This window comes from Heloderma suspectum, chromosome 16, assembly GCF_057233095.1.
Source record: "Heloderma suspectum isolate Gila_16-S chromosome 16, 16-S_ref, whole genome shotgun sequence".
NCBI classification, from domain to species: Eukaryota; Metazoa; Chordata; class Lepidosauria; order Squamata; family Helodermatidae; genus Heloderma; species Heloderma suspectum.
This window is the reverse complement of record NC_139473.1, coordinates 15,541,551-15,565,936: the sequence shown is the minus strand read 5'-3', so window position 1 is coordinate 15,565,936 and position 24,386 is coordinate 15,541,551. Positions and strand designations below refer to the sequence as shown.

The following is a 24,386-nucleotide window of genomic DNA, read 5'->3' as shown; positions in this document are numbered from 1 at the left end:
ATCAGACAGCTTGTCTGAACCCAGAGCCATGGGGTAACATGGGTTTTATAGCATACATGTTAGCAGTGAGGCAGCATGATAGCAGCAAGCATTATTCAGCATTCATCTACAACTTTCCTAGCATAGACTAACAGTGCTTGGTCAGAAGGGAAGCAATCAGAACTTTCCCAGCACAGACACCTGCAACTTTAAGGCAAACAAGCTTCGCTTCTCAGGCACATCCTAGGCCCTGATAAGATACTCACCTTCATTAGCATGGAATGTGCTGAGGCTGCGCTATCGACCTTTGACTCATCCTGGTAAACCAAGTGCCTGTTAGGGAAAACAGCAACCAACTGAACCAAAGTCAGGGAGCATTATGGATCATCTAAACCCCTCTAAAACTGATAGCTTGGTTCAGGCCTGGGGCCTTACAGAGTTGTAGTCCATCGCAAGCTGAATATGAGCCAGCATTGTGATGTGGCTGCAAAAAAGGCAAATGCAATTTTAGGATGCATCAATAGAAGCATAGTTTCAAAATCACAGGAAGTGATAATTCCACTCTACTCTTGCGCCAGTTTGACCTCACCTCAAATACTGTGTCCAGTTCTAGACACCACACTGTAAGAAGGATGCAGATAAATTGGACTGAGTTCAGAGAAGAACAACAAAGTTGACAAGAGACTAGAAACTAAGTCCTATGAGGAAAGATTGAAGGAGCTGGGTATGTTACGCCTTGAGAAGAGAAGACTATGGGGGGATATGAATGCTCTTTTCAAGTTCCCACAGGGTCATCACACGGAAGAGGGCCACAACCTGTTCTGTCATCCAAGACTGTAGGACACGAAATAACAGGCTTAAGTTTCAGGCAGGCAGATTTCGGTTGAAAATCAGGAAAATCCTAATGGTCAGAGTAGTCGCCTGGATGTACTCAAGCAGAGACCGGACAGACGTCTGTCAAGGATGCTTTAAACTGGATTCCTGCACTGAGCAGGAGGTTGAACTCCATGGTGTAAATGGCCCCCTCCAACTCTATGATTCTATGATAAGAATAGTCCTATTGTAGATTATTCTTGATATTCTACTATTGGGTTATTCTGGATTTTTTTAAACCTTTTTTGGTGGCAAGAACTGTTAACAATTGCTGAACTTGCTTAGTGAATTTTTTTGAATGTGCATAAATTGCAGTAAGGCTGCAAAAATAAGGGTTAAATGAAAGCAGTTTATAATTTTGTCTTTAAAAGGCCTGCAGACCAGATAAACTGCTCCCCTGCTTCTTTGGTGCCCCCCCCCCCAACCTTTAGGCTGGCTACAGGCCTGCAAACCAGCACTGTATTATAAAATCATAGGCCCTAGGCCACAATCTTATTAGCCTATTCGGTAATCTGGCTCTGGTTACAGTCTCCGTCACTAGAAAGAAAGTAGACAGAATGCATTCTAAAGATGCTCTTTATTTATTTAAAGTATTTCAATCCTGCTCCATAGTTCAAACGGCTCCTGGAGCGTCTTAGATGTAAACAGTAACAGTAAAACAAGACAGTCCCTGCCCATGGGCATACAACCTAAAAAGACCTGACACGAAAGGAAAAAGGGATGAGGAGGGAAGAGGAAAAAATTAAGTAGTCCTTGAGCAGGGCTGGTGGAATGGCTCCGCTTCCCCCTCTCATTGCTTTCTGCACAGCCTGCTGGAATGGCAAGACGTTTACCAGACCTCCAAGCATGAGTCCACACATTTTGGCAGGCAGCGGTAGCCAGGCAAGGGTTGTACTTGCCACTGACGCGTCCCCCTCAAGAGAGAAGCACAGGCACTTGTCTCCGACGACATGTTGAGCTTCAGAGGTGCTTCAAGCATTTTTCTGGAGGGTGGCCACATGACCTGCTTTACACAGGACAGTTCTCTATTTGAAGCTGTCCTCTATTTGAGTTTGGACATCATGTGAAGTTGTTCCTTATAGAGTATGCCTACTCTCGTAAAGGGAGGAGAGAACGGGGAGCGAGCATACAGCTAGGGCTGTCGGAGAAATCCTCCATGGAACCAAATGAGTTCGGATTGTCATGAATCCGACCTGTGGATTCCGCAGCGGACTGGCTTTTCCCCTCTCGGGAGGATTCCGTGGACTTATGAACTGGTTTTCTAACTTTCCTGAATTTTGCTCAAATTTCATTGTATAAAATTCCCAAAATAAAAAACCCCAGCCAAAGTATGCATTATCTCCCATAGGCTAAAGAGTGAAAATGCACACTCAGGGGGAATTCGCACATTTCTGTACCTGCAACTTTGCGCAAATCGGTACCTGCACAAATGCGCATTTGCGCAAATTCAGAAACAACCAAAAAAAGTGATTCTGTGGATGGGCAGATGATGGAATGAAAGGCACCTGACAGTCCATGAAACACAAATGGAACGGATTTCACACAATCCAAACATCCCTGCATACAGCTCGTTCACGTCACAGTTCATTAAGCCAGAACGGTTTGCTTAAAGTGACGTGCAAATAAAGTGACGTGCACAGTGAATATACTATTCCAACGCATGCACGTATAGTGAAAGTAGCATCCCCCAAGTCTTCTGTTCCTCTCACACAAATACTGAATTAGATTTTTAGTCCCTGGCCTTTCAATTCTGCTGTTGAACGAGCTCCACGCGCCCGGCATCAGCCAAGCTCAACAGAAATTTGCTGAGCTATATGGCACGAAGTCACCCCAACGCCTGTCCATTGTCAAAGGCACTGCTGTGTTTCTTCCTCTGCAGCAAGAACAATTAGTGGTGCAGCAACTTTGCCAGACATGTCCCAGCCAGCCTCATGGACAGACAGCTGAGGTCACCTCCAGTAGAGGCTGGTGGCTCTGACGTCAGTGGGACGGTGAATCTGCTCCGGGTTTCAGTCAGAACCAGTCAGAATTCTAAAGGAGCTCTCTACTGGTTCTGACTGAAACCCGGAGCAGATTCACTGCCCCACCGACATCAGCCACCAGCCTCCACAGGCCACCTTCTCTTGTATCTCATTTGTGTCTCTCTGGATAGACCAAGAGTGCCCCTCTGAACTGTATCATCCAGGTGCTATTATGCAATGTTGTTGTTGTTGTTGAGTTGTTCAGTCGTGTCCGACTCTTCGTGACCCCATGGACCACAGCACACCAGGCCTTCTTGTCCTGCACTCTCTCCCGGAGCGTGCTCAAGTTCATATCCACTGCATCGGTGATGCTATCCAGCCATCTCATCCTCTGCCGTCCCCTTCTCCTTTTGCCTTCAGTCTTTCCCAGCATCAGGGTCTTTTCCAGGGAGTTTTCTCTTCGCATTAGGTGGCCAAAATATTGGAGCTTCAGCTTCAGTATCTGTCCTTCCAAGGAGCACTCAGGGTTGATTTCCTTTAGGATTGACTGATGTGACCTCCTTGCAGTCCAGGGGACTCGTAAGAGTCTTCTCCAGCACCACAGTTCGAAAGCATCAATTCTTCGGCGCTCAGCCTTCCTTATAGTCCAGCTCTCACAGCCATACGTTGCTACTGGGAAAACCATAGCTTTGATTAGACGGACCTTTGTCGGCAAGGTGATGTCTCTGCTTCTTGCTGTGCTGTCTAGGTTTGCCATAGCTTTCCTCCCAAGGAGCAAGCGTCTTTTAATTTCATGGCTACAGTCACCATCTGCGGTGATCTTGGAGCCCAAGAAAGTAAAATCTGTCACAGCTTCCATTTCTTCCCCTTCTATATGCCAGGAAGTGATGGGGCCGGATGCCATGATCTTCGTTTTTTTAATGTTGAGTTTCAAACCAGCTTTTGCACTCTCCTCTTTCACCCTCAACAAGAGGCTCTTTAGATCCTCTTCGCTTTCTGCCATTAGGGTGGTATCGTCTGCATATCGGAGGTTGTTGATAGTTCTCCCAGCAATCTTAATTCCGACCTCTGATTCATCCAACCCAGTTCCTACTTTCAGAAGTTCCCCATAACAGTCATAATACCTAAATGGAACCTCCAGGTTTAGGGGCAATCTATCTGAGACTACCTGGGGATGGAGATAGGCAACAGGGGAACATTGTTGTCTGACTTATATATTTCCCAGAGGCACTCGGCTGGCATTGGTTAGAAACTTAACGCAGGACAAAGATGGAGAGTTAGCATGACTGTTGTTTTTTTAATTCAGCTATGAGTTTTTAAAAAGTCCTTTTCTTGGATGAAACTTTAAAATATGAATTGATCTAAATCTGAATTAGTCCTGAAAGAACAGGAGACTGTTTTGCTGTGACACAGGGCCAGGGAACCTCAGTAAATGGAAAACAGGCGGATGAAAAAAACATTCTTCAGAATTGTGGCACAATCTGAAAATTGCAGAGGAAGTTCAAATGTTATGACTGACTCTCGGCAGCCTTAATTTAGGCCACATGTCTGTCTTCCAGTCTTCCTGCTGGGGATGAATGGGGTGGGGAGGACCTCTCTCTAGAAAATTTAAGAAAGAACCCAGACTTAATTCTTTGGTTGTTTTATACCCATGTGTACATTTTAAAAAAACCCTCACAAATTATTTTTATTTTATTTTATCATTCCCTCTATTTCTGATGTTCAGGGATGAGTGTCGATACTTATGGAGCCAAAATAGCATAACCCACAAACAATAGGGAGGGATCAGCAGTTTGGGGAATTTTACAGAAGAACAACAAAAAAAAAATCTGGTGGGGGAAAAGAATCCTAAAGGAGGGGGAATCCTTCACCCCCAATGGCCGAGTGAGGACTGAATATGCTCAGTGGCTATGGAATGCCTGTGTGTGTGTGTGTGTGTGTGAGAGAGAGAGAGAGAGAGAGAGAGAGGAGAGGGAGAGAATATTGGAAAAGCAAGTAGGAAGGGGAATGGAGTATTCGGGAAGATGGCTTGGCTGACTGACTGGTACACTAAAGAGGAGCATACTGCAACATTTTGTTGCAGGTTCCACTTGTTTTTACATAGCACCGTCAATCTATATGGTGCTTTACAGAGTACCCAAGGTTCCTGCCCCATGGAGCTTACAATCGAAAATTTCTCCCAGGGGCAGAATATACAGTTACTTTAGCTGTATGTGCTTAAGCTTCGTTAGTCAGGCACGGGAATCGAGAGGTTGTGACAAAGGCTTCTGCCATCCAGTTTATTTTTTCTTCTTGTCTCTCAGTCATTTGCGGCTCAGTGTGTGAACTGATCTCTGCAAAAATCACGTGTAGCTTGCAGGGATATGACAGTTCTCTCATATATCTTTTAGTATTTCACAGATGAAAAATGGGGTCAACCTAGAAAACATCCCTCTTCCTCCTCTTCCTCTTCCTCGCCTCCCCTTCCCCTTCCCCTTCCCCTTCATTTCATTTCATTTCATTTCATTTCTGTACCGCCCAATTGCCGAAGCTCTCTGGGAGGTTTACAACAATTCATACACAGAAAAAAAAATGCAAACTACAACATTAAAAGATTATACAGCATTGCAACATTATAATAAAACAGTCTAAAAATGGTTGAACCCACAAAATTTAAAAACAGTGTCAATAGCTAAAAACAATTTCAGTACACAATTTCTATAACAGCTGGCATAAGTGCCCCATCATATGCTATTAAATGCCTAGGAGTAGAGGGCAGTCTTAACCTGGCACTGGAAAGATGATAGTGTTGGTGCCAGGTGGGCTGCAGTGGGGAGCTCGTTTCACAATTGGGGGGCCACCACTGAGAAGGCCCTCTCCCTTGTTGACACCTTCCGAGCCTCCCTTGGAGGAGGCACTCGGAGGAAGGCCCCAGATGTTGACTGTACTGTCTGGGTAGGTTCACATCGGGAGAAGCATTAAGTATTGCAGTCCCAAGCCATGTAATCCAAGGATCCCTTCGCCAGTTCGTCTTCCCTTGCATTGCTACAGGTTGTTACCTGTGCTCTCCCTTTCTTCAGCATGTGTGAAGTGGCCCATAGGGCAGTAGCCAAATTACATTGTGCTGGCGGTAATACGGTTCCAAACTATGCGCAAGAGGAGAATCTGATGAAAGTTATGTTTGCGCACGTTCAGTTGTCCAAGCGTTTGTGCATTATGCTTCTGCAATCTGTTCTCCGTCCACTAGTCCATAACTCTTGTTCAGCTCTGCTGACCTCTTTGATTGTTTTTAAGCAGAATTACAGATTCTGTTATTCCAGCAGGCCTTCCCTTTTTAGAATTCTTATTCCTTTTTGCTGATTGTTATATACTGTTTTTATGCTGTATTGTTTTTATTGTTTATTCTTGTGTTTAATTTGTTTTTGACTTTGTCTGCCTCCTGGACTATCTTGTATATAGGCGGGATATAAATTGAATAAATAAATAAACAAACAAACAAACAAACTCATTGTAGAATGTGTTGTGCAACCGGTTGCATATTCTGGTTGGCAATCCATTGTGCAACCGGTTGTGCAAGTATAATGGGCAACCGCTTGCACAATGGCGGAGCTCCAGTAACGGAGCTCCAGTAGCGCTATTTGAGTTTGTGGAATGACCAGTGGAGGTTGGTGGTCCAATGTCAGTGCGGCGGTGAATCTGCTCCGGGTTTCAGTAAGAACCAGTCAGAACTCTAAAGGAGCTCTCCAAGGTATGAAACAGCTCCTTTAGAGTTCTGACTGAAACCTGAAGCGGCTTCACTGCCCCACTGACATCAGAGCCACCAGCCTCCACTGGGAATGAGACGGATGCTGCCTCATAATGTTATATTTTTGTTAACTATGTGGCCTGTTGCTACTTGCACATTTTAAAAAATTTGCAGCTCAGCTTGGAGAAACCCATTGCTGTATCAACCCATCCACAGTTTACGCTCTAAAGCTGGCTTTCCCAACCTGGTGCCCTCTAGAGTAAAACTCCCATAATCCCCTGCCAGCTATGCTGCTGGGGAGTTATGGGAGTTGTAGTCCAGCACATCTGGAGAGCACTAGGGAATCATAGAATCATAGAATAGTAAGGTTGGAAGGGGCCTACAAGACCCTCGAGTCCAACCCCCTGCTCAAGTCCAAGTCAAAGCATCCCAGAGAGGTGGCTGTCAGCTTCACCTTGAATGCCTCCAGTGTAGGAGAGTCCACCACCTCCCTAGGGAATTGGTTCCATTGTCGCTCACTTGCCTGCACGGAATTCCTGGTCCAATGTGGCAACCGGGCTGATGCTTACAAGTCTGCATTAAACCACTTTGATATTTTGCAAAAAATCATCTCCCTTTGCCACATATTAAAGGGTCCCTCTCACACTGGAATCACAAATCTGTGTAAACCTGGTTCACCCATGATCACATCCTGCTGGAATCCTTCCAAGACCCAATTATTCCCCATCAATATATGCCAGTAGGTGACATGAGAAAGCCACTTTGTGGCTGGAAAATGTTTGTGTGAAATCACACACAGAAGATGGGAAAAAATCTGGAATATCTTCCCCAGGGAAATATGTTTAGCTCCCTCCTTGATGGCTGTAAGACAAACTCCTGAAACCTATTTCTTGAATAAGGCAATGATCACCATCTGTACTTTCTGCATTTTATCCTCCTCTGACGTCGCTATTTACAATCCCCCCATTTCTCCCACCACAACCACGTCCGTGCCCACGCGTGTGTGTGTATGTAGCTGTACTCAACAAAACACTTCATGCATCTGATTAAGCGGCCTGCACTTAATCTGTTTAGGATGCAATCCTATGCGTGTTTTGACAAAAAAAAAAGTCCCCCGGCTGCTCTAAAACAATGACACTTACAGGAAAAATATACAAAAATAGGTTGTCCCCAACATTTTTAATAGCATTAAGAAAAACTAAGCTTCATCTGTTAAGCCCAGTTGGCCAAACAAGTTGAAAGACTGACCCACTCTCCTGGCAATGTTTGGGCGATTTATTTTTTCAGATTAAATTGTAAGTTATCCTACCCCTAAGAAAAGCTACCTTATTTTCCTTCAAGGTTCTCCAAGGGGCATCTCTGTTGAGGATCTGAAATACAGAAATTTATTTAAACAAAATTGAGAGTGAGTGTAATGTAGCAGTTAAGAGTCCTGGAATAGTGCTGGGGGCTGGATTTGAGTCTGCACCCAGTTAGGACACTCACTTGGTAAACTCGTGTCTGTTGCTCTGTCAGCCTAACCTACCGCAGGGTGGTTGTGAGGATAAAAGGGGTGGGGGGAGAAAGAACTACGCAGACCTCCTTAGAAGAAGGGTGGGATAAAGATAAAGCAAATAATTCCATCTGTTATAAAGCCAGAGAGAGAATTTGACCACAAAATAATACCCTGTGGCTGTGTGAGGTTGAATCCCAGAATGCAGGACGTGGAATACTGGGCTCAAGTTACAGGAAGCCAGATTGCGGCTGAACATCAGGAAAAACTTCCTGACTGTTAGAGCAATACGACAGTGGAACCGATGACCTAGGGAGGTAGTGGGCTCTCCCACCCTGGAGGCATTCAAGATGAGGCTGGACAGCCACTTGTCAGGATGCTTTGACTTGGGTTCCTGCATTGAGCAGTGGGTTGGACTTGATGGCCTTGTAGGCCCCTTCCAACCCTACTATTCTATGATTCTATGATCTTGCCCGTTAAACTCTTTTTACATGGAAGTGACTTGCAGCAGGAACTCTCCTGTGACTTGAATCCTAAGGAAGCCTCCAGTCCTTTTTATTTTTGCTTTGCAATGATTTTTCTGTTCATCTGTGGCTGCATGCAAAAGCTTCTTCAAATGCATGGAACTTCTTTTTTCCATTACGGAAATAAGATCATAATCGCTTCAGGGCTGTCTTTGAATTCAGAGTTGGGATTTTGCTTGCAGGTGGGCTGAGTGCATTAAAGCTCTGATGCAGGGGCGATGTTTGTGGGCTGATATTTTGCATGTTCTTTCAAAGCCGTTTGTAGTATTGGCTGGAGCAGGTGGTTTACGAGGGGAGAACACATTCTGGAGCCTGGTTTTTGGAGAACTAGCTATGCTTGCCGTTTTTGTCTAGGTGAGAACCAGATGTTTGCAGCTGAACATTTTCAGCATGAAAGGGCGGGGGGTGTTCAGGTCTCCCAAGATTTTCCTTGACCCCTCTCCGCTTTTTTTTGTATTTATTCATTCCCCCTCTTGGCAGCTGCTTTGGCAAAAAAAAAATCAAAACCACCGTCATTCCTATTGGCAGAGGCTCTTGGCCAATCAAATATCATGAAACCAGAGCAGTGGTGGTCATGACACCAATTTGATTTGGCCATGTGAGTTTGAATGGCAGTCAGCATGCCTTTGTTCGGAATGGGCAAACACTTACACTCACGTTCACGGCGCCCCCAGCTGGCATCAGAGTTTGCAACTCACCCACCCACCATTTCAGTTCGGCTCTAATGTTATATTATTATTACTACTACTACTACATTTATGATTACATTTTTATCCTGCCTTTTTTCCTCTTACCAGGAACCGAAGGTGACATATATAGTCCTCTCCATTTTATCATCACAACAACCCTGTGAGGTAGGTTAGGCTGAGTGTCAGTGTGTCAGGGTTCCCCTTATGACCTGGACCCCGAGCAACTCCTCTTTAGCAGGCAAGGACCTCTTGCCTCTTAAAGAGTCCCACTTTCCTTCTTTTACCTTCCCCTTTCAAATGGGGTTTAGGCTGTAGGTGTGGGGTGATTGACACTCTAGACACAGGGTTTAACCACAACAGTTTACAGGTAAATTTAAAGCTAGCAAATCACAACTAAAGGTATTTACATAATAGAGCTGAGTGATACAAAAGGACTTAAGAGAAAATAGAAGTTCAAAATGCAAGTTCCTTTACCCTAGCTGTACTTCTTCCTGCTCTCCCTTCATACTCTGGACTCTCTGACTCTGCTCTCACTGCTCTCTCGCTCTCTTTATATACCCTCCTCCCTCAAAATCAAGAGTACTGCTTCAAACCTGAAGAAATTAAACTTAACTGGGGAAATGAAACTGAAACTTAACCGGGGAAATGAAACTACTCCTCTCAGGGGTACATCCTCCCAGCCAAAAACTCCAGGCCTCTAGGCTGACCGTTTTCTTTTCCTTGCCTCTATAGGCCTCAAACTTTCACACAGTGACTGGCTCAGAGTCACCCAGTGAGCCTAATGGCTGAGTGTGGACTAGAAACTGGATCTGTCAAGTCCCAGCCCAACACTCTAACCACTACACCACACTGACTGTCTGCTTCCTGCTCAGTTGCTAGGAGTAGCTCAGTCACTGCTTGAATCAAGTACGTCTCCGGTCTCACACTGGGCCATAGCCTGGGTCAGCGTGTCTCAGGCAGTGGAGCTCCCTTTAGGTTCAGGAAGTAGGGATGTACGCAAGTCACTTACCTGTTTGCGGATTATGCTGATGCTGGGGGGGAGGCGCTCCGTCCCTCGCCCCGAAATTCTGGCCAGGGGGGGAGGCACTCCGTCCCTCCTCTCCCTGAATCCTGGCCGGCCGGCTCCGCTCCGCAGTAATTCTGTGGAGCCGCCGGCCGGCTCTGCCAGCGGCCGGACATCCTGCCACTGGCTAGCAGGGACGCAAATGGCGGCGGCCGTAGCCACCACCGTTTGCGTCCCTGCAGTCAGCCGTGATAGGCTACGTAAATGTTTACGTAGCCTATCACGGCTGATTAAAAACAAAACAAAACAACGCGTGTACGCAAATGGCGGCGCCCATGGGCGCCGCCATTTGCGTTCCTCATTTTGGCACGTCTAGTCTAGGTAAACATTTACGTAGACTACGGCGAAAATAAGGGGAACGCAAATAGCGTAGACGCTACACTATTTGCGTTCCCCTTATTTTCGCCGTAGTCTACGTAAATGTTTACGTAGACTAGACGTGCCAAAATAAGGAACACAAACATTTGCGTACGCACGTGTGTGTTTTTTTTAAGTCAGCCGTGATAGGCTACGTAAACATTTACGTAGCCTATCACGGTGTTTTTTAAAATTTAGCCATGATAGGCTACGTAAATGTTTACGTAGCCTATCACATTTATTTTTTTTTTTAAACTTGGAAATGGCGGCGGCGGCGGCCAGTCAGAAGACCGGCCACCGCCGCCACCACCGCTGAACCGCCGCCGGAGCCGCTGCTGGAGCCGCCGCCGCCAGGAAGATCCGCCCCAGGTAAGTCCCGTCCCGGGGGGGCGCAGGGGGTGGTGGGCCGTTCCGCCACCGATTTTGGGGGGCCGAGTGCGCTGGCATTTGGCCGCCCCGAGATCCATGGTGGAACTTTCATACATCCCTATCAGGAAGGAATAAAGGTGTGCAGACCCCTTGTGATTGGCTGGCAGTATGAAGTGCCTGGATTGGTACAGAACGCGGTGGCTCGCCTGATTAAAGGCAGCCGCCGGCGAGATCACATCACTCCAGTGCTGAAGGAGTTGCACTGGTTACCAGTTGTTTTCCAGGCCAAATTCAAGGTGTTGGTTTTGACCTTTAAAACCCTATATGGTTCCGGCCCAGCCTATCTTAAGGAGCGCCTCCAGCAGCACCAGACAGGCCGCTTAACAAGATCAGCCTCGGATGGCCTTCTCTCTGTCTCATCAGCCAGGACAGCTAGACTGGTGGGGACGAGGGAGAGGGCCTTTTCTGTGGTGGCCCCCACTCTGTGGAACTCCCTCCCTAGGGAACTCCGTCATGCCCCCTCTTTAATGAGCTTCCGTCGTGCATTAAAGACGTGGTTGTTCAGGCAGGCATTTGGGGTGGGTTAGGGTATTTTTAGAAAATGTTTTTATTGTAGAATTTTATTGTTTTAAACTGTTTTTATTGTATGTTGTACATCGCCCAGAGTGGCTGGGTGACCAGCCAGATGGGCGATTAATAAATTTAATAATAAGTAAATAAATAAATTGGCTGGGCCCAGTTATAAATAATGGGGCCAGTCATTCTGCTCTTTTCTGGTCAACAGAGCAGTGTTTTCTGCCTTGAGCATAAGCCCCCAGGGCTTGTAGAAAGGGCTTTCTACCTTGAGCACCTTCCTTCCACTCACCCTGAAGTGCTGAATTTCATGTCGTTCTAGTTTGGGTACTTTGGTGTTTCACCGTGATCACAATTTAATAGCGACCGAAGAAGCTGCCTTAGACTGAGTCAGACGCTTGGTCCATCTAGGCCAGTATTGTCAACACTGACCGGCGATAGCGGCTCTCCAGGGTTTCAGGGAACCTTGGGTGCCTTCTGTTTAGAAGGCCAGCTACTGAGAACAATCGGCCAAACAAAATGAAGGCACTTTGTCAGGACTGCTGTGGCAGTCTCTACTCCAGGAACCATTCGCCTCTCCTGTTCAGCCCCCAATTATGCAACAATAGCTGCTTTCTCTGGTCCGGAGATACCTTACACAACACAAAAACCATCTCCCTCCCATCCCCTACTCTTACACATTTAACTTTAGGAAACCCCTAATTTTGAGTTTTTAGAAAAATTGATAACCCACAGAGGAAAAAAACAAACCCTTAAGCTATATCCTCGTGACCTTTAGAATGACGCATTATGAATGTAATTACAGTTAATCCATAAACCTCTGTCTGCAAGACTTCGGACGGAAAGTATTACCTCTCGGCCAGCCCCAAACCCTCCCTGTACCAACGTGAGGCAATTTTTGAGGCTCTCTAGTACCAAACAGGCTTTTTCCCGCAGCACTCCCTCTGTTAGTGAACTCAGACAGTGAGTGATGCCAGAAATGGAGCCAAAACTGGTTCACTGAGAACAAGAGGGAGGTGTTGGCGTACCTGGGGGTCGGGGAAAGGAACTCCAAGGTCTGCAGTAGTGCAAAAACTGTTAAAAAAAAACCCCCAAGGAGGCCAAAAAACAAAACAACCCCCCCTCCAGCCCCAATGATGACTCAGCTGGTCCAGTTGCCACAGAATGTCGGGGCAACTTGCAGCCCTTCAGATGTTTTAGTCCACAACTCCCACCATCCTAGGCAGCATGGGAGTTGTAGGCCAAAACTTCTGGAAGGCACAAATTGCTCACCCTTGTCTTAACGGGTGAGAAGATATTGCATTTTGTTGCAGGCCGCGGGCCTGAATAAAAACACCAATGTTTGTTCAATCAATCAATCAATCAATCAATCAATCAATCATTCCATCAGTCAATCAACCTTTATTAGCAGGGATGCTCTGACTTGGATTCCTGCATTGAGCAGGGGGTTGGACTCGATGGTCTTGTAGGCCCCTTCCAACCCTACTATTCTATGATTCTATGATAGTACGGCATATTAAATATACACATATTAATAAAATACATACTAGTAAGCTAGAGAGATATAAAATCAGTAAAGAACTGAACAGTAAATTTGTCTCCACGAGGAGTGTAGTCAAACAATCCTAAGTGGTCTAGTGAGGATAACCAGGTTCAGGAATTTAGCCACTCGCTCAGTAATTAACTTGTTGGTACCCTGGAGTAAAAGAATCAATACGGACTCAAAAGAGTGGCCAGGGGAAAAGCTCTGTGATGGGATATATTGGGTCTTTTCTGGCCTCGTGATAATATATACGATGGAATAGAGCATGCAAGATGGACTTCACCTAAGTGTTATTACAGGGGCAGCATCTGTTATTCATTGGAGTTGTATTTAATCTGCCCTCTAATAAGAATATAAGAACATAAGAAGAGCCCTGCTGGTTCACACCAAGGCACCATCTAGTCCAGAATTCTGTTGACACAGTGGCCAAACAGCTGTCGACCAGGAACCCACAAGCAGGGCATGAGCGCAACAGCACCCCCCCCCCCCATGTTCTCCAGCAACTGGTGTACCTAGGCATACTGCCTCTAGTACTGGAGGTAGCACATAGCCATCAAGACTAGTAGCCATTGGTAACCTTCTCCACCAGGAATTTCTCTAACCCACTTTTAAAGCCATCAAAATGGGTGGCCATCACTACATCCTGTGGTAGCGAATTCCATAGTTTCACTCCCCGCTGTGTGAAGACGTCCTTCCTTTGATCTGTCCTGAATCTCCCACGCATCAGCTTCATGGGATGACCCCGGGTTCTAGTATTTTGAGAGAGGGGAGAATAGTTTGGAGGGGAGAACATTAAACCTTGCCAAGGAGAATGCCTTCCCGTATTTAGGAATAGTTAACCATCCTAAACAGGGCATTCCGTCCTTGCAGAGGAGGCATGATAGACCCAACAACTGAGGGGAAAGTGGTCTCCCAGCAGCCCCTTGGCACTCCTGATAATCTGTCTCTTATAGGGCTCCTTCACACGGAACTTTTATCAAGCTATTGAGATGGCTCATCACGGAAGTTTGCGGGCCCTTTAGATGACGCTGTTAACTTCCAGGGCATCTCTGCACTACATGACCTTTATTCCGCTTTTAAATAGATCGAAGATAATGAAGTATTACATTACCCCACTTGAGCTCCCTCCATGAAAAAGGAAAATCTGCAAGAAGAGGAACGAGATCAATGAGACATATGGAAGACTCAGATAAGGGGGAGAAGCAAAGGGAAGGGGGAGGATGAAAAGGAAGCCTGTGTAAAGGGAGCCCATTGTGATCTTGCATGTAAAACAGAAGCAGAAAGCCCCATTTTAAATGTGGGATTTTAGGCTCGCGTAGAGATACTCGTAGTCTCTGTTTAACAACCGATCTAGCACTTAAACACCAATGCTATACATACCTCCATCTTTGGTTTCTCAGTATTGATATACATACGTACCAACATTTTACGCTTGAAAATGGGACATGCTGGTAACATCCCAATTCTCACACTGATGATCCTGCACGGAGTCCCTTTTCTCACTATTTCACATCGCTAAAGGGTCTCCTCCACCTGAAACACACACACAATGCACGTATGTACTTTGCAATTGCCTGTCTTCCGGCGATCTAGAAAACCAGGAGGGCATGTGCTCGTGTTAAAAGTTGTACTAGAAAACATAACAGTCCTGCAATAAGTTATGAACTGTTCAGAAGTATGCTTTGGCAGCTGTGGCACACAAAATGGCAGGCTGTGCACTGTATGATGCCTTAGCATTCATGCGCATGCATAGGCACGCATGCGCTCTAGAGAACGGGATGTGTCAGTTCCTCGGATATGAATTCTAGAGACTCTTTGCGGGAGGGAACTCTGAAGAGGGGCAAAGCTTGCAAATCACACTGGCACACTGTTTGTTTTTGCTCCAAAGGCAAAACAGGGAGAGTCATTTACCAGGGACCGGAATAAAACCCCCCAGAGCCTGTCCCCTGATAAAGAGGGGCAAGTGTAGTCTGTAGTCAAAGCATATGTAGTAAGAAAGGGGGCCACTCTGTGCATGCTCAGAGGAACACTTCTGATTGGCTCTCTAGGGCTAAGGCTCATAGAAAATAGATTCCAGGGTTGACTCATAGTTACAATCAAGCTCTGTTTTGTGCACAAACATGCTGTTCTCAGGCTTTTGCTTATGGCCATCAAGGTGGCCCGTGGCAGAGAAGAGCATGTGGGTGGTCTCAGAGCAGCAACTGCCTCACAATTATGAGACACGATAATTTTAGGTTTTTGCTCTCCCTTCGGCTTCCAAAGGGATTATTTTCATGTTGCTGTTCAAGAGACACACTCAGATGTCCCTCCCTCTCTCCCTCCCTCGTTCAGCTGCATTTGGAGACTTTTGTGAAAATTTACCTCTGCTTTGGAGTTGAGGAAGATATTTCATTGGGGAAAAGACCCCAATTCTAGAAGCCACAGACAGAGATTTTAATGAAAAACGTTCCACATCTCCGTTATTAGTTAACAATTTCCAGAAGGATAGCCGCAAAAGCAACAAAGAGTCTTGTGGCACCTTAAAGACTACCAAATTTATTCTGTCATAAGCTTTTGTGGACACTCTCCATTTCATGTCCACGAAAGCTTATGCCAGAATAAATTTGGTAGTCTTTAAAGGTGCCACAAGACTCTTTGTTGTTATAACTTGAGTCATGCTTATCCAGGTTTTTGTGGGTTTGAATACATCCGGAATTACTGTAGGACTGTAAAAGTTCCAGAAAACGGTAATCAACATGACCAGAGTCTTGAGACACCTTCCCTGCAAGGAAAGGCTAAGGCATCTGGGACTTTTTAAAGTTCAGGATGGCGGCGGCAGGAGATGATTTAAGCAGAGAATTTATAGAGGTTTATAAAATCATGTTTGGTGGTAAACAGCTTGGCAGTTGGAAGGTAGCCAAAGAGGAAACAGAAATCTGAGCTTTGCAGCTAGCTAGAAAAAGAAGACTTTGGGAGAAGGGCAGGGAATCTGCTAATGTGTGGTGTTTTGTTTTAAGGGGAACTGCCTTCACAGATTAGCACTGATATTCACCCCCCTGTGGTCACCTTGTATACACCATGGGGAAAATTGGTGCTAAACTGTAAAAGAACATCATTTCCCCCAAATGCAAACAAACTATGGAATTCACAAGACTTAGTGATGGCTTTAAAGGGAGGTCAGACAAATTTGGAACACTCAACAGTGGCCACAAGACTGGAAAAGGTCAGTTTACATTCCAGTTCCAAAGAAGGGCAATGCCAAAGAGTGCTCAAACTACGGCACAATTGCACTCTTTTCACATGCCAGCAAGGTGATGCTCAAAATCCTACAAGCTAGACTTCAGCAGCATGTGAACCGAGAACTACCGGAAGTACAAGCGAGGTTTCGAAGAGGCAGAGGAACTAGAGATCAAATCGCCAACATTTGCTGGATCATGGAGAAAGGAGGAGAATTCCAGAAAAACATCTATTTCTGCTTCATTGACTACGCTAAAGCCTTTGATTGTGTGGATCACAACAAAATGTGGCAAATTCTTAAAGAGATGGGAGTACCAGACCACCTTACCTGTCTCCTCAGAAACCTGTACGAGGGTCAAGAAGCAACAGTAAGAACCGGACGTGGAACAACCGATTGGTTCAAAATTGAGTAAGGAGTATGACAAGGCTGTATATTGTCGCCCTGCTTATTTAATTTATATGCAGAGTATATAATGAGAAATGCCGGGTTGGATGAATCACAGGTCAGAATTAAGATTGCTGGGAGAATTATCAACAACCTCAGATACGCAGATGATACCACCCTAATGGCAGAAAGCGAAGAGGATCTAAAGAGCCTCTTGTTGAGGGTGCAAGTGGAGAGTGCAAAAGCTGGTTTGAAACTCAACATTAAAAAAACTAAGATCATGGTATCTGGCCCCATCACTTCCTGGCATATAGAAGCGGAAGAAATGGAAGCAGTGACAGATTTTACTTTCTTGGGCTCCAAGGTCACCGCAGATGGTGACTGTAGCCATGAAATTAAAAATCGCTTGCTCCTTGGGAGGAAAGCTATGGCAAACCTAGACAGCATAGTAAGAAGCAGAGACATCACCTTGCCGACAAAGGTTCATATAATCAAAGCTATGGTTTTCCCAGTAGTAATGTATGGCTGTGAGAGCTGGACTATAAGGAAGGCTGAGCACCGAAGAATTGATGCTTTCGAACTGTGGTGCTGGAGAAGACTCTTACGAGTCCTCTGGACTGTAAGGAGGTCAAATCAGTCCATCCTAAAGGAAATCAACCCTGACCGCTCATTGGAAGGACAGATCCTGAAGCTGAAGCTCAAATATTTTGGCCACCTAATGCGAAGAGAAAACTCCCTGGAAAAGACCCTGATGCTGGGAAAGACTGAAGGCAAAAGGAGAAGGGGACAGTAGAGGATGAGATGGCTAGATAGCATCACCGATGCAATGAGTATGAACTTGAACACACTCAGGGAGAGAGTGGAGGACAGGAAGGCCTGGCTTGCTATGGTCCATGGGGTCATGAAGAGTCGGACACGACTTAACGACTGAACAACAACAACAGACAAATTTGCTGGATGGCTTTAAAGTGGGGTTAGACCATTTGTATGGCTTTCAAGTGCAGGTTTAGACAAATTCCTGGAGGAGAAGGCTATCAATGGCTACTAGTCCTGATGGCAATATGCTACCTCCAGTATCAGAGGCAGTGTGCTTATGCACACCAGTTGTTGGGGAACATGGGTGAGACGGTGCTGTCGCACTCATGTCCTGTTTGTGGGTTTCCTCCGGGCAGCTGGTTGGCCACTGTGCGAACAGAATGCTGGACTAAATGGACCCTTGGCCTGATCCAGCAGGGCTCTTCTTATGTATTAGCAACTTCCCCCCCCCCACAGAAAAAATCTTCCTGTTCTACCTAGCTGCAAAGCTCAAGATATCTGTCTCCTCCTTTGACTACATTCCAGCTGCCAAACTCTTTCTTTCCAGCCTTACTGAAACATGTGTGTTCTGTCCTAGCTAGTAGCCATCAGACATCAATGCAGTTTAGGAAGTATCTTCTAGTCACTACCACCCATTGAGAACATGCCCCTCTATCTGTTAAACTAAACCAAAGAATAGTGGAAAGGTCTGTTTGATATCTGTAACAGAGTTCTTTCTGTCAATGTGGGATGCTTTCATCCTGTTGCAGTCAGCAAATACCAAGCATTCAATGAGCCTGTTCTACTTAACCAAACTTGTCAGCAAGCTTTTAAATAAAACAAACAAGCAAAAACCCGCATATGCATGTATTTGGGCAGCATTAGCAGATTAATGGAGCTGAATAAATCTGTTTGCTGGTCAGCTGGTCTTTATCTGTATGTTTTCCTGTGCTTCACCTCCACTTCGTCATTCTTGTGCTGCATCTGGTGACTAGAATATTGCAGCAGGCTGGTTCTAAGTGGGGTCGTGCGATTTTTGCTCTGAACCCTGCCTAGGCATCTGTTTGAGAGTGCCTTCAGGAAAGGCAAGGAGGGAGGAGGCGGAACGGGAACGGGCTTTTCACAGGACGCTGCCATCCACGTGTGAAAGACAGAAAGATGATTTTAAATGCACTTTGGGCAGGTTTTAAAATCAGTTTGGAGGCCACGTAGGACTGTGGATGTACAGTTGCATCTCAGCCTTCCAGGATTTCTCAGGAAGCTGCCTTGGATGAAGTCAGATCACAGGTCCATCTTGCTCAGTATTTGAAATAACTGGCAGGGGCTCTGTGCAGTTTCAGGCAGGATTCTTTCCCGGCCCTACCTGGAGATGCCGGCAATTGAACCTGGGAAATTCTGCTTGCAAAGCGTGTGCTCTAACTTTAAGCAATGGCCTTCCAACCAGATGCTTTCCATCTGAAGCACACATTTAATTCTTTGCTCACCATCCCCCTACATGGTTCTACAAATTTCTTTGGTTATTCTATTCAAGTACCTTCTCAAGACACATATTTCTTAGTAAGGTGCTTGAATAGGATTCACGTCTTTCCTGATTGACCCTTTTGTTTTTCCTTTCCTTTCTTCGTACGCGTTATCTCCCTCTAAAAAAAACCAAAACCCTTCTGTGTAACCAAGCAGGCAGAGCCTGCGTTAAAATCATCACCGTCACCGTCATCGTCATCAACAACAACATAACAAGAGCCATGCTGGATCAGACCATCTAGGGTCCATCTAGTCCAGCATTCTGTTCACACAGCGGCCAACCAGCTGTTGACCAGGGACCCACAGGCAGGACACGAGTGCAACAGCACCCTCCCACCAGTGGTGTAGTGGTAAATTTGGAAATGCAGGAGCTCACTCATTGTGATAGTCTCCAAGGGCAGTCCAAGCATTTCAGGCCGCTGTGTCGATCCATATCAACAAACCAGTTCTAGGAGTTTTCATTTCCACCAGGAGCACATCTTTGGTAAAGCGAATAGGTCTTAATTGCCCATTCCAGGCCAAGTCATCCCAAATATGTTGCATTCCAACATGGAACAATATATTGTTGCTTGGAAAATTCATTCCCCCCACAGCTACAGTGAGGATCACAGCTGAGCTCAGAGGGAACAGGGAATTCTGAGGGGGGTGGCAGACGACATCAGAGTCCCTGCTCATGAAAAAGTGCTGGGGCTGCGTCCCTGCGAGCCCTGCCTCCATGACACCGCTGCCTCCCACCCATGTTCTCCAGCAACTGGTGTACATAGGCTCACTGCCTCTGGTTCTGGAGGTATTTCAGCTGCTGAGGCATATTTTGAACTAACATAAGAACCTAGGAAGAGCCCTGCTAGATCAGACCAAGGGTCCATCTCATCCAGTATTCTGCTCACACAGTGGCCAACCAGCAGTTGACCAGCAACCCACAAGCGGGGCATGAGTGCAACAGCACCCTCCTGCCTATGTTCCCCAGCAACTGGGGTACATGGTTTCACTGCCTCTGGTTCTGGAGGGAGCGCATAGCCATCAGGACTAGATGTCAGGATTGATTCTGAGCGTATGGAGATAATTAGCAGTTCAAATTCAGAAGGGGAACAGTCAGAACCGGGGGAGGCATCTTCCTGAGCGAGTTCAGATATGGATAGGCATGATTCTCAGGATGCTAAGACCTGGATGGCTGGGCCTGAAGGCCCCCCCCCCTTTTCCTTCTCCATGAGAACTCAGGAGGAGGAGGAGGAGAGCACGGGGTGTGACCTGAGTGATGCTAGACTGCGGTGCAAAGCTAAGAGGGAAAAGTTAGAGGCGGAGCTCAGACGGTTGACCCGTTTGGCGATGCGTGAAGGTCGACGTAGGGGAGCATCAGTGGAAGGGAAGGGCATCGCTCCTTGAGTTATTATTCCAGCTAGCAAGCCTTGTTTCAAACTGCTGGCAACATCATAGCTCCCGTTTGGATCCCCTGTCGTCATTCCTTTGTAGCCTGAGAGTCTTCGAGGATTTGCACCTGTAATGAACCTGTTGATGGTGAATTAAAGGCGTGAGACTGAAGCCTCTCTTCTTGTGTATGTGCTTGAGGAAGGAGGGGGACCAAGAGAACATGACACTAGAAGCCATTGATAGTCTTCTCCTCCAGGAATTTGTCCAACCCCCTTTCAAAGCCATCCAAATGGGTGGCCATCACTGCATCCCGTGGTAGCGAATTCCATAGTTTAACTCCGCGCTGTGTGGAAAAGAACTTTATTATTATTCATACATGTTGTACAGTGAGAAGAACCTTGTGGGATCAGATCCCAGCCAACAGTACTTTCTACCAGCCAATAATACTGTCTATCATCGTTGGGCAACTGTGAGGGCACAAGCTATTTGTCCTTCCCACGGCCCGATCTCTTGCTGTGGGCTTATGGAAGCAACAGTTGGGATGCCAACTATTTTGACTCTCCCTGAAGCACCTGTTGTAGCATCCCTCAGAGCACTGTGGGAAAATTAAAATGGCGGGAGGCTTCTTAGATTTGGTTGCTGCCGCCACTGGGTAAACCACAGATGGGAAGAGTAGGGCAGCAGGCTGTGGGGACCCCTCCCCAGGGCACATTGTTGCCCCCTCTCTAACCTGGTGCTGGCTCTGACCAGATCTGGTCATTCAGTTGCTTCTGGGAAGTCCCCAAGTGGGGCATGAAGCCGTGGAGGCTGGTGGCTCTGGTGTCAGTGGCATGGTGAATCCGCTCCGGGTTTCAGTCAGAACCAGTCAGAACTCTGAAGGAGCTCTCCAATATCCCTCTCTGTCTGTTGACAACTCAGTTTCAGAGGTACACTGCCCCTGATCCTGGAGTTTCGGGGCTGGCCTGGTATATTGTGTTAGATAAGACAATATATATTGTGGTATATATTGTGTTAGATAATTGTGTTAGATATGGGAAGAGGTCAGATACTAACAATGAGTTGCATGACAGGGAAGGAGGAGGTAACATAATTCTGGAGCAATTGTTTTCCCTCTACCTCTGAATATTATTAGCTAGCTTTCTCCACTCTGGCTGATGAAGAATTCAGTGTAACGCTGAAATTCTGCACTCTTAAATCAATAGAATTAGATTCCATAAACTTTAGACCTGGTGGTTCCACATGGAGCTATGGCCTGACTGGAGTCCACTTGGAGAAGAGCCTTCAGTGTGGTGGCCCCCTTTCTTTGGAACTCCCTGCCTCTGGAGGTCAGGCAGGCACCAACACTGGGTTGCTTCCAGTGCATCCTGAAAACAGTTCTGTTCCAGGAAGCATTCCTTAAATGACCAGTTTTTATTGGTTTTCTGGCATTGACATGGTTTTTATTGGCATTCTGTTTTTAATAATTTTAATATGGTGTTTTAATCTTTTTTTCTTTTTTACTATTGTACCGCTTAGGTTCACTGCTCTGGAATCTATTTTAGATGGGGAGTGGTATACAAATGTTGTAAATAAATAAATTTGTATGTCTCTTGTTCTGTGGCAACAACTGTTAGTATTAATATTGGCCCAGAGTAATATTTTTTCACAACTTAAAAACGTGATTGTTTTTAGTGTCAAAACTCTGTGACACAATATGGCTCTGTTACTGATTTCTGCCCATTTTCCTATTCTGACCAGGTGTAGGGTTGTTGTTTTTTTACCTCTAGCTTGATTTTCTTGTATGTTTGTCTGACTTTTTTTTTTTTAAGAAAAGCACTGTTAAAAAAAAGTTTATTTCCCCCCACCCCTTTTTCTTTCCCCAAACCATTTAACAGGTTGGCGGAACAAAAACCGGCGTTGTGCGCTACGTGGGGGAGACGGATTTTGCCAAAGGGGAATGGTGCGGGGTAGAGTTGGATGAACCTTTGGGGAAGAATGATGGAGCGGTTGCTGGAACAAGGTAATGAAATAGGTTACTGCCGTAGCCTGTCTGAGCGTGGATGCGGGTAGGGGCCACAGTTGTGTTGATGCCTGCCCTCCCTTCCCCCTTCCTGAGGAACTGATCCTTGCAACCATCTTTCGTATTTAATTTCCCACAATGTCCTAAAGCCATGGTTCTGGCGGCCTGTTACATTCTGGGCCAGGGAGAGAGACGGTGGAACCCTCGGTAGCACGCTGTGACAAGTTTGCGCGGCACTTTGAGGATAAAGTCGCTCAGATTCGTCATGAATTGGACACCACCATTAATGCAGTTCCATTGGTAGAGGCGTTCAGAGCACCGTCTGGTCCAGTTTTATTGGATGAGTTTCAGTTACTGAGGCCTGAGGATGCGGACAAGGTGCTTGGCCAAGTCCGATCGGCCACTTGTGTGCTTGACCCTTGCCCTTCATGGCTTATTAAATCAAACAAGGAGGGGTTGTCCGGCTGGGTACAGGAGGTTGTAAATTCCTCCTTGAGAGAGGGAGTGGTGCCTGCCGCTTTAAAAGAGGCAGTAATTAGACCACTCCTGAAAAAGCCTAACCTGGACCCAGAGGATGTTAACAATTATAGGCCAGTGGCCAACATCCCCTTCCTGGGCAAGGTGCTTGAGCGGGTGGTTGTAGGACAGCTCCAGGCACTCTTGAATGAAACGGATTATCTAGATCCATTTCAGTCGGGCTTCAGGCCTGGTTTTGGAACGGAAACTGCCTTGGTCGCCCTGTGGGATGACCTCTGCCGGGAGAGGGACAGGGGGAGTGCGACCCTGTTGATTCTCCTGGACCTCTCAGCGGCTTTCGATACCATCGACCATGGTATCCTTCTGGATAGGTTGTCTGGGTTGGGAGTTGGAGGCACTGCACTACAGTGGTTCCGCTCCTACTTGGATGGCCGATTCCAGAAGGTGGTGCTGGGGGATTATTGCTCTGTGCCATGGCAATTGTGCCATGGGGTTCCACAGGGCTCTATTTTATCCCCCATGCTGTTTAACATCTACATGAAACCGCTGGGGGAGGTTATCCGGAGGTGTGGGCTGAGGTGCCATCAATATGCGGATGACACCCAGCTCTACCTCTCTTTCTCATCAAAACCAGGTGAGGCAGTGGCTGTTCTGAACCAGTGCCTGGGCACGGTAATGGACTGGATGAGGGCTAATAAACTGAGATTCAATCCAGACAAGAAGGAGGTACTGTTAGTGGGTGGTTCGTCTGCCTGGCTAGGTGATATTCAACCTGTTCTGGAGGGGGTTGCACTCCCCCTAAAGGATCAGGTTCGTAGTTTGGGGGTGCTCTTGGATCCAGAACTGTCACTTGAGGCACAGGTGAACTCAGTGGCACGGAGCACTTTTTATCAGCTTAGGCTGGTATACCAACTACGCCCTTATCTGGACAGAGATAGCCTAGCTACAGTTATCCATGCTCTGATATCTTCTCGTCTGGATTACTGCAATGCGTTATACGTGGGGCTGCCTTTGAAAACGGTCCAGAAACTTCAGCTGGTCCAAAACAGGGCAGCAAGATTGTTAACAGGGACTGGCCTGCGAGCTCATATTATGCCAGTACTTTTCCAGCTGCATCGGCTGCCAGTCCATTTCCGGGCCCGATTCAAAGTGCTGGTGTTAACATTCAAAGCCCTTAACGGCTTGGGGCCAGGTTACCTGAAGGATCGCCTCCTCCCATATGTGCCTGCCCGGACCTTAAGATCATCATCAGCGGCCCTTCTCCATGAGCCCCTGCCAAAGGAAGTGAGGCAGGTGGCTACTAGGAGGAGGGCTTTTTCTGTTGTGGCACCCCGGCTCTGGAATGAGCTCCCTAGTGAGGTTCGCCTGGCACCTACATTGTACTCCTTTCGGCGCCAGGTGAAGACCTTTTTATTTTCCCAGGCATTTTAGCTTTCTAAATTTTTATCTTTGCTGTTTTAAATCTGTATTTTAAACTC

General features: G+C 46.4%; 1 protein-coding gene across 4 annotated transcripts in view; it reads left to right on the top strand.

Annotated features, from left to right (window-relative positions):
• Positions 1-24,386, top strand: part of CLIP2 (CAP-Gly domain containing linker protein 2) — a 139,774-nt gene that overhangs the window by 52,411 nt on the left and 62,977 nt on the right. For all 4 annotated transcript variants that reach the window (XM_084823300.1, XM_084823297.1, XM_084823298.1 and 1 more), the window contains exon 4: positions 22,307-22,431. In XM_084823300.1, coding sequence (XP_084679426.1) covers positions 22,307-22,431 — 125 coding nt within the window. The remainder of the gene's footprint in view (positions 1-22,306; positions 22,432-24,386) is intronic.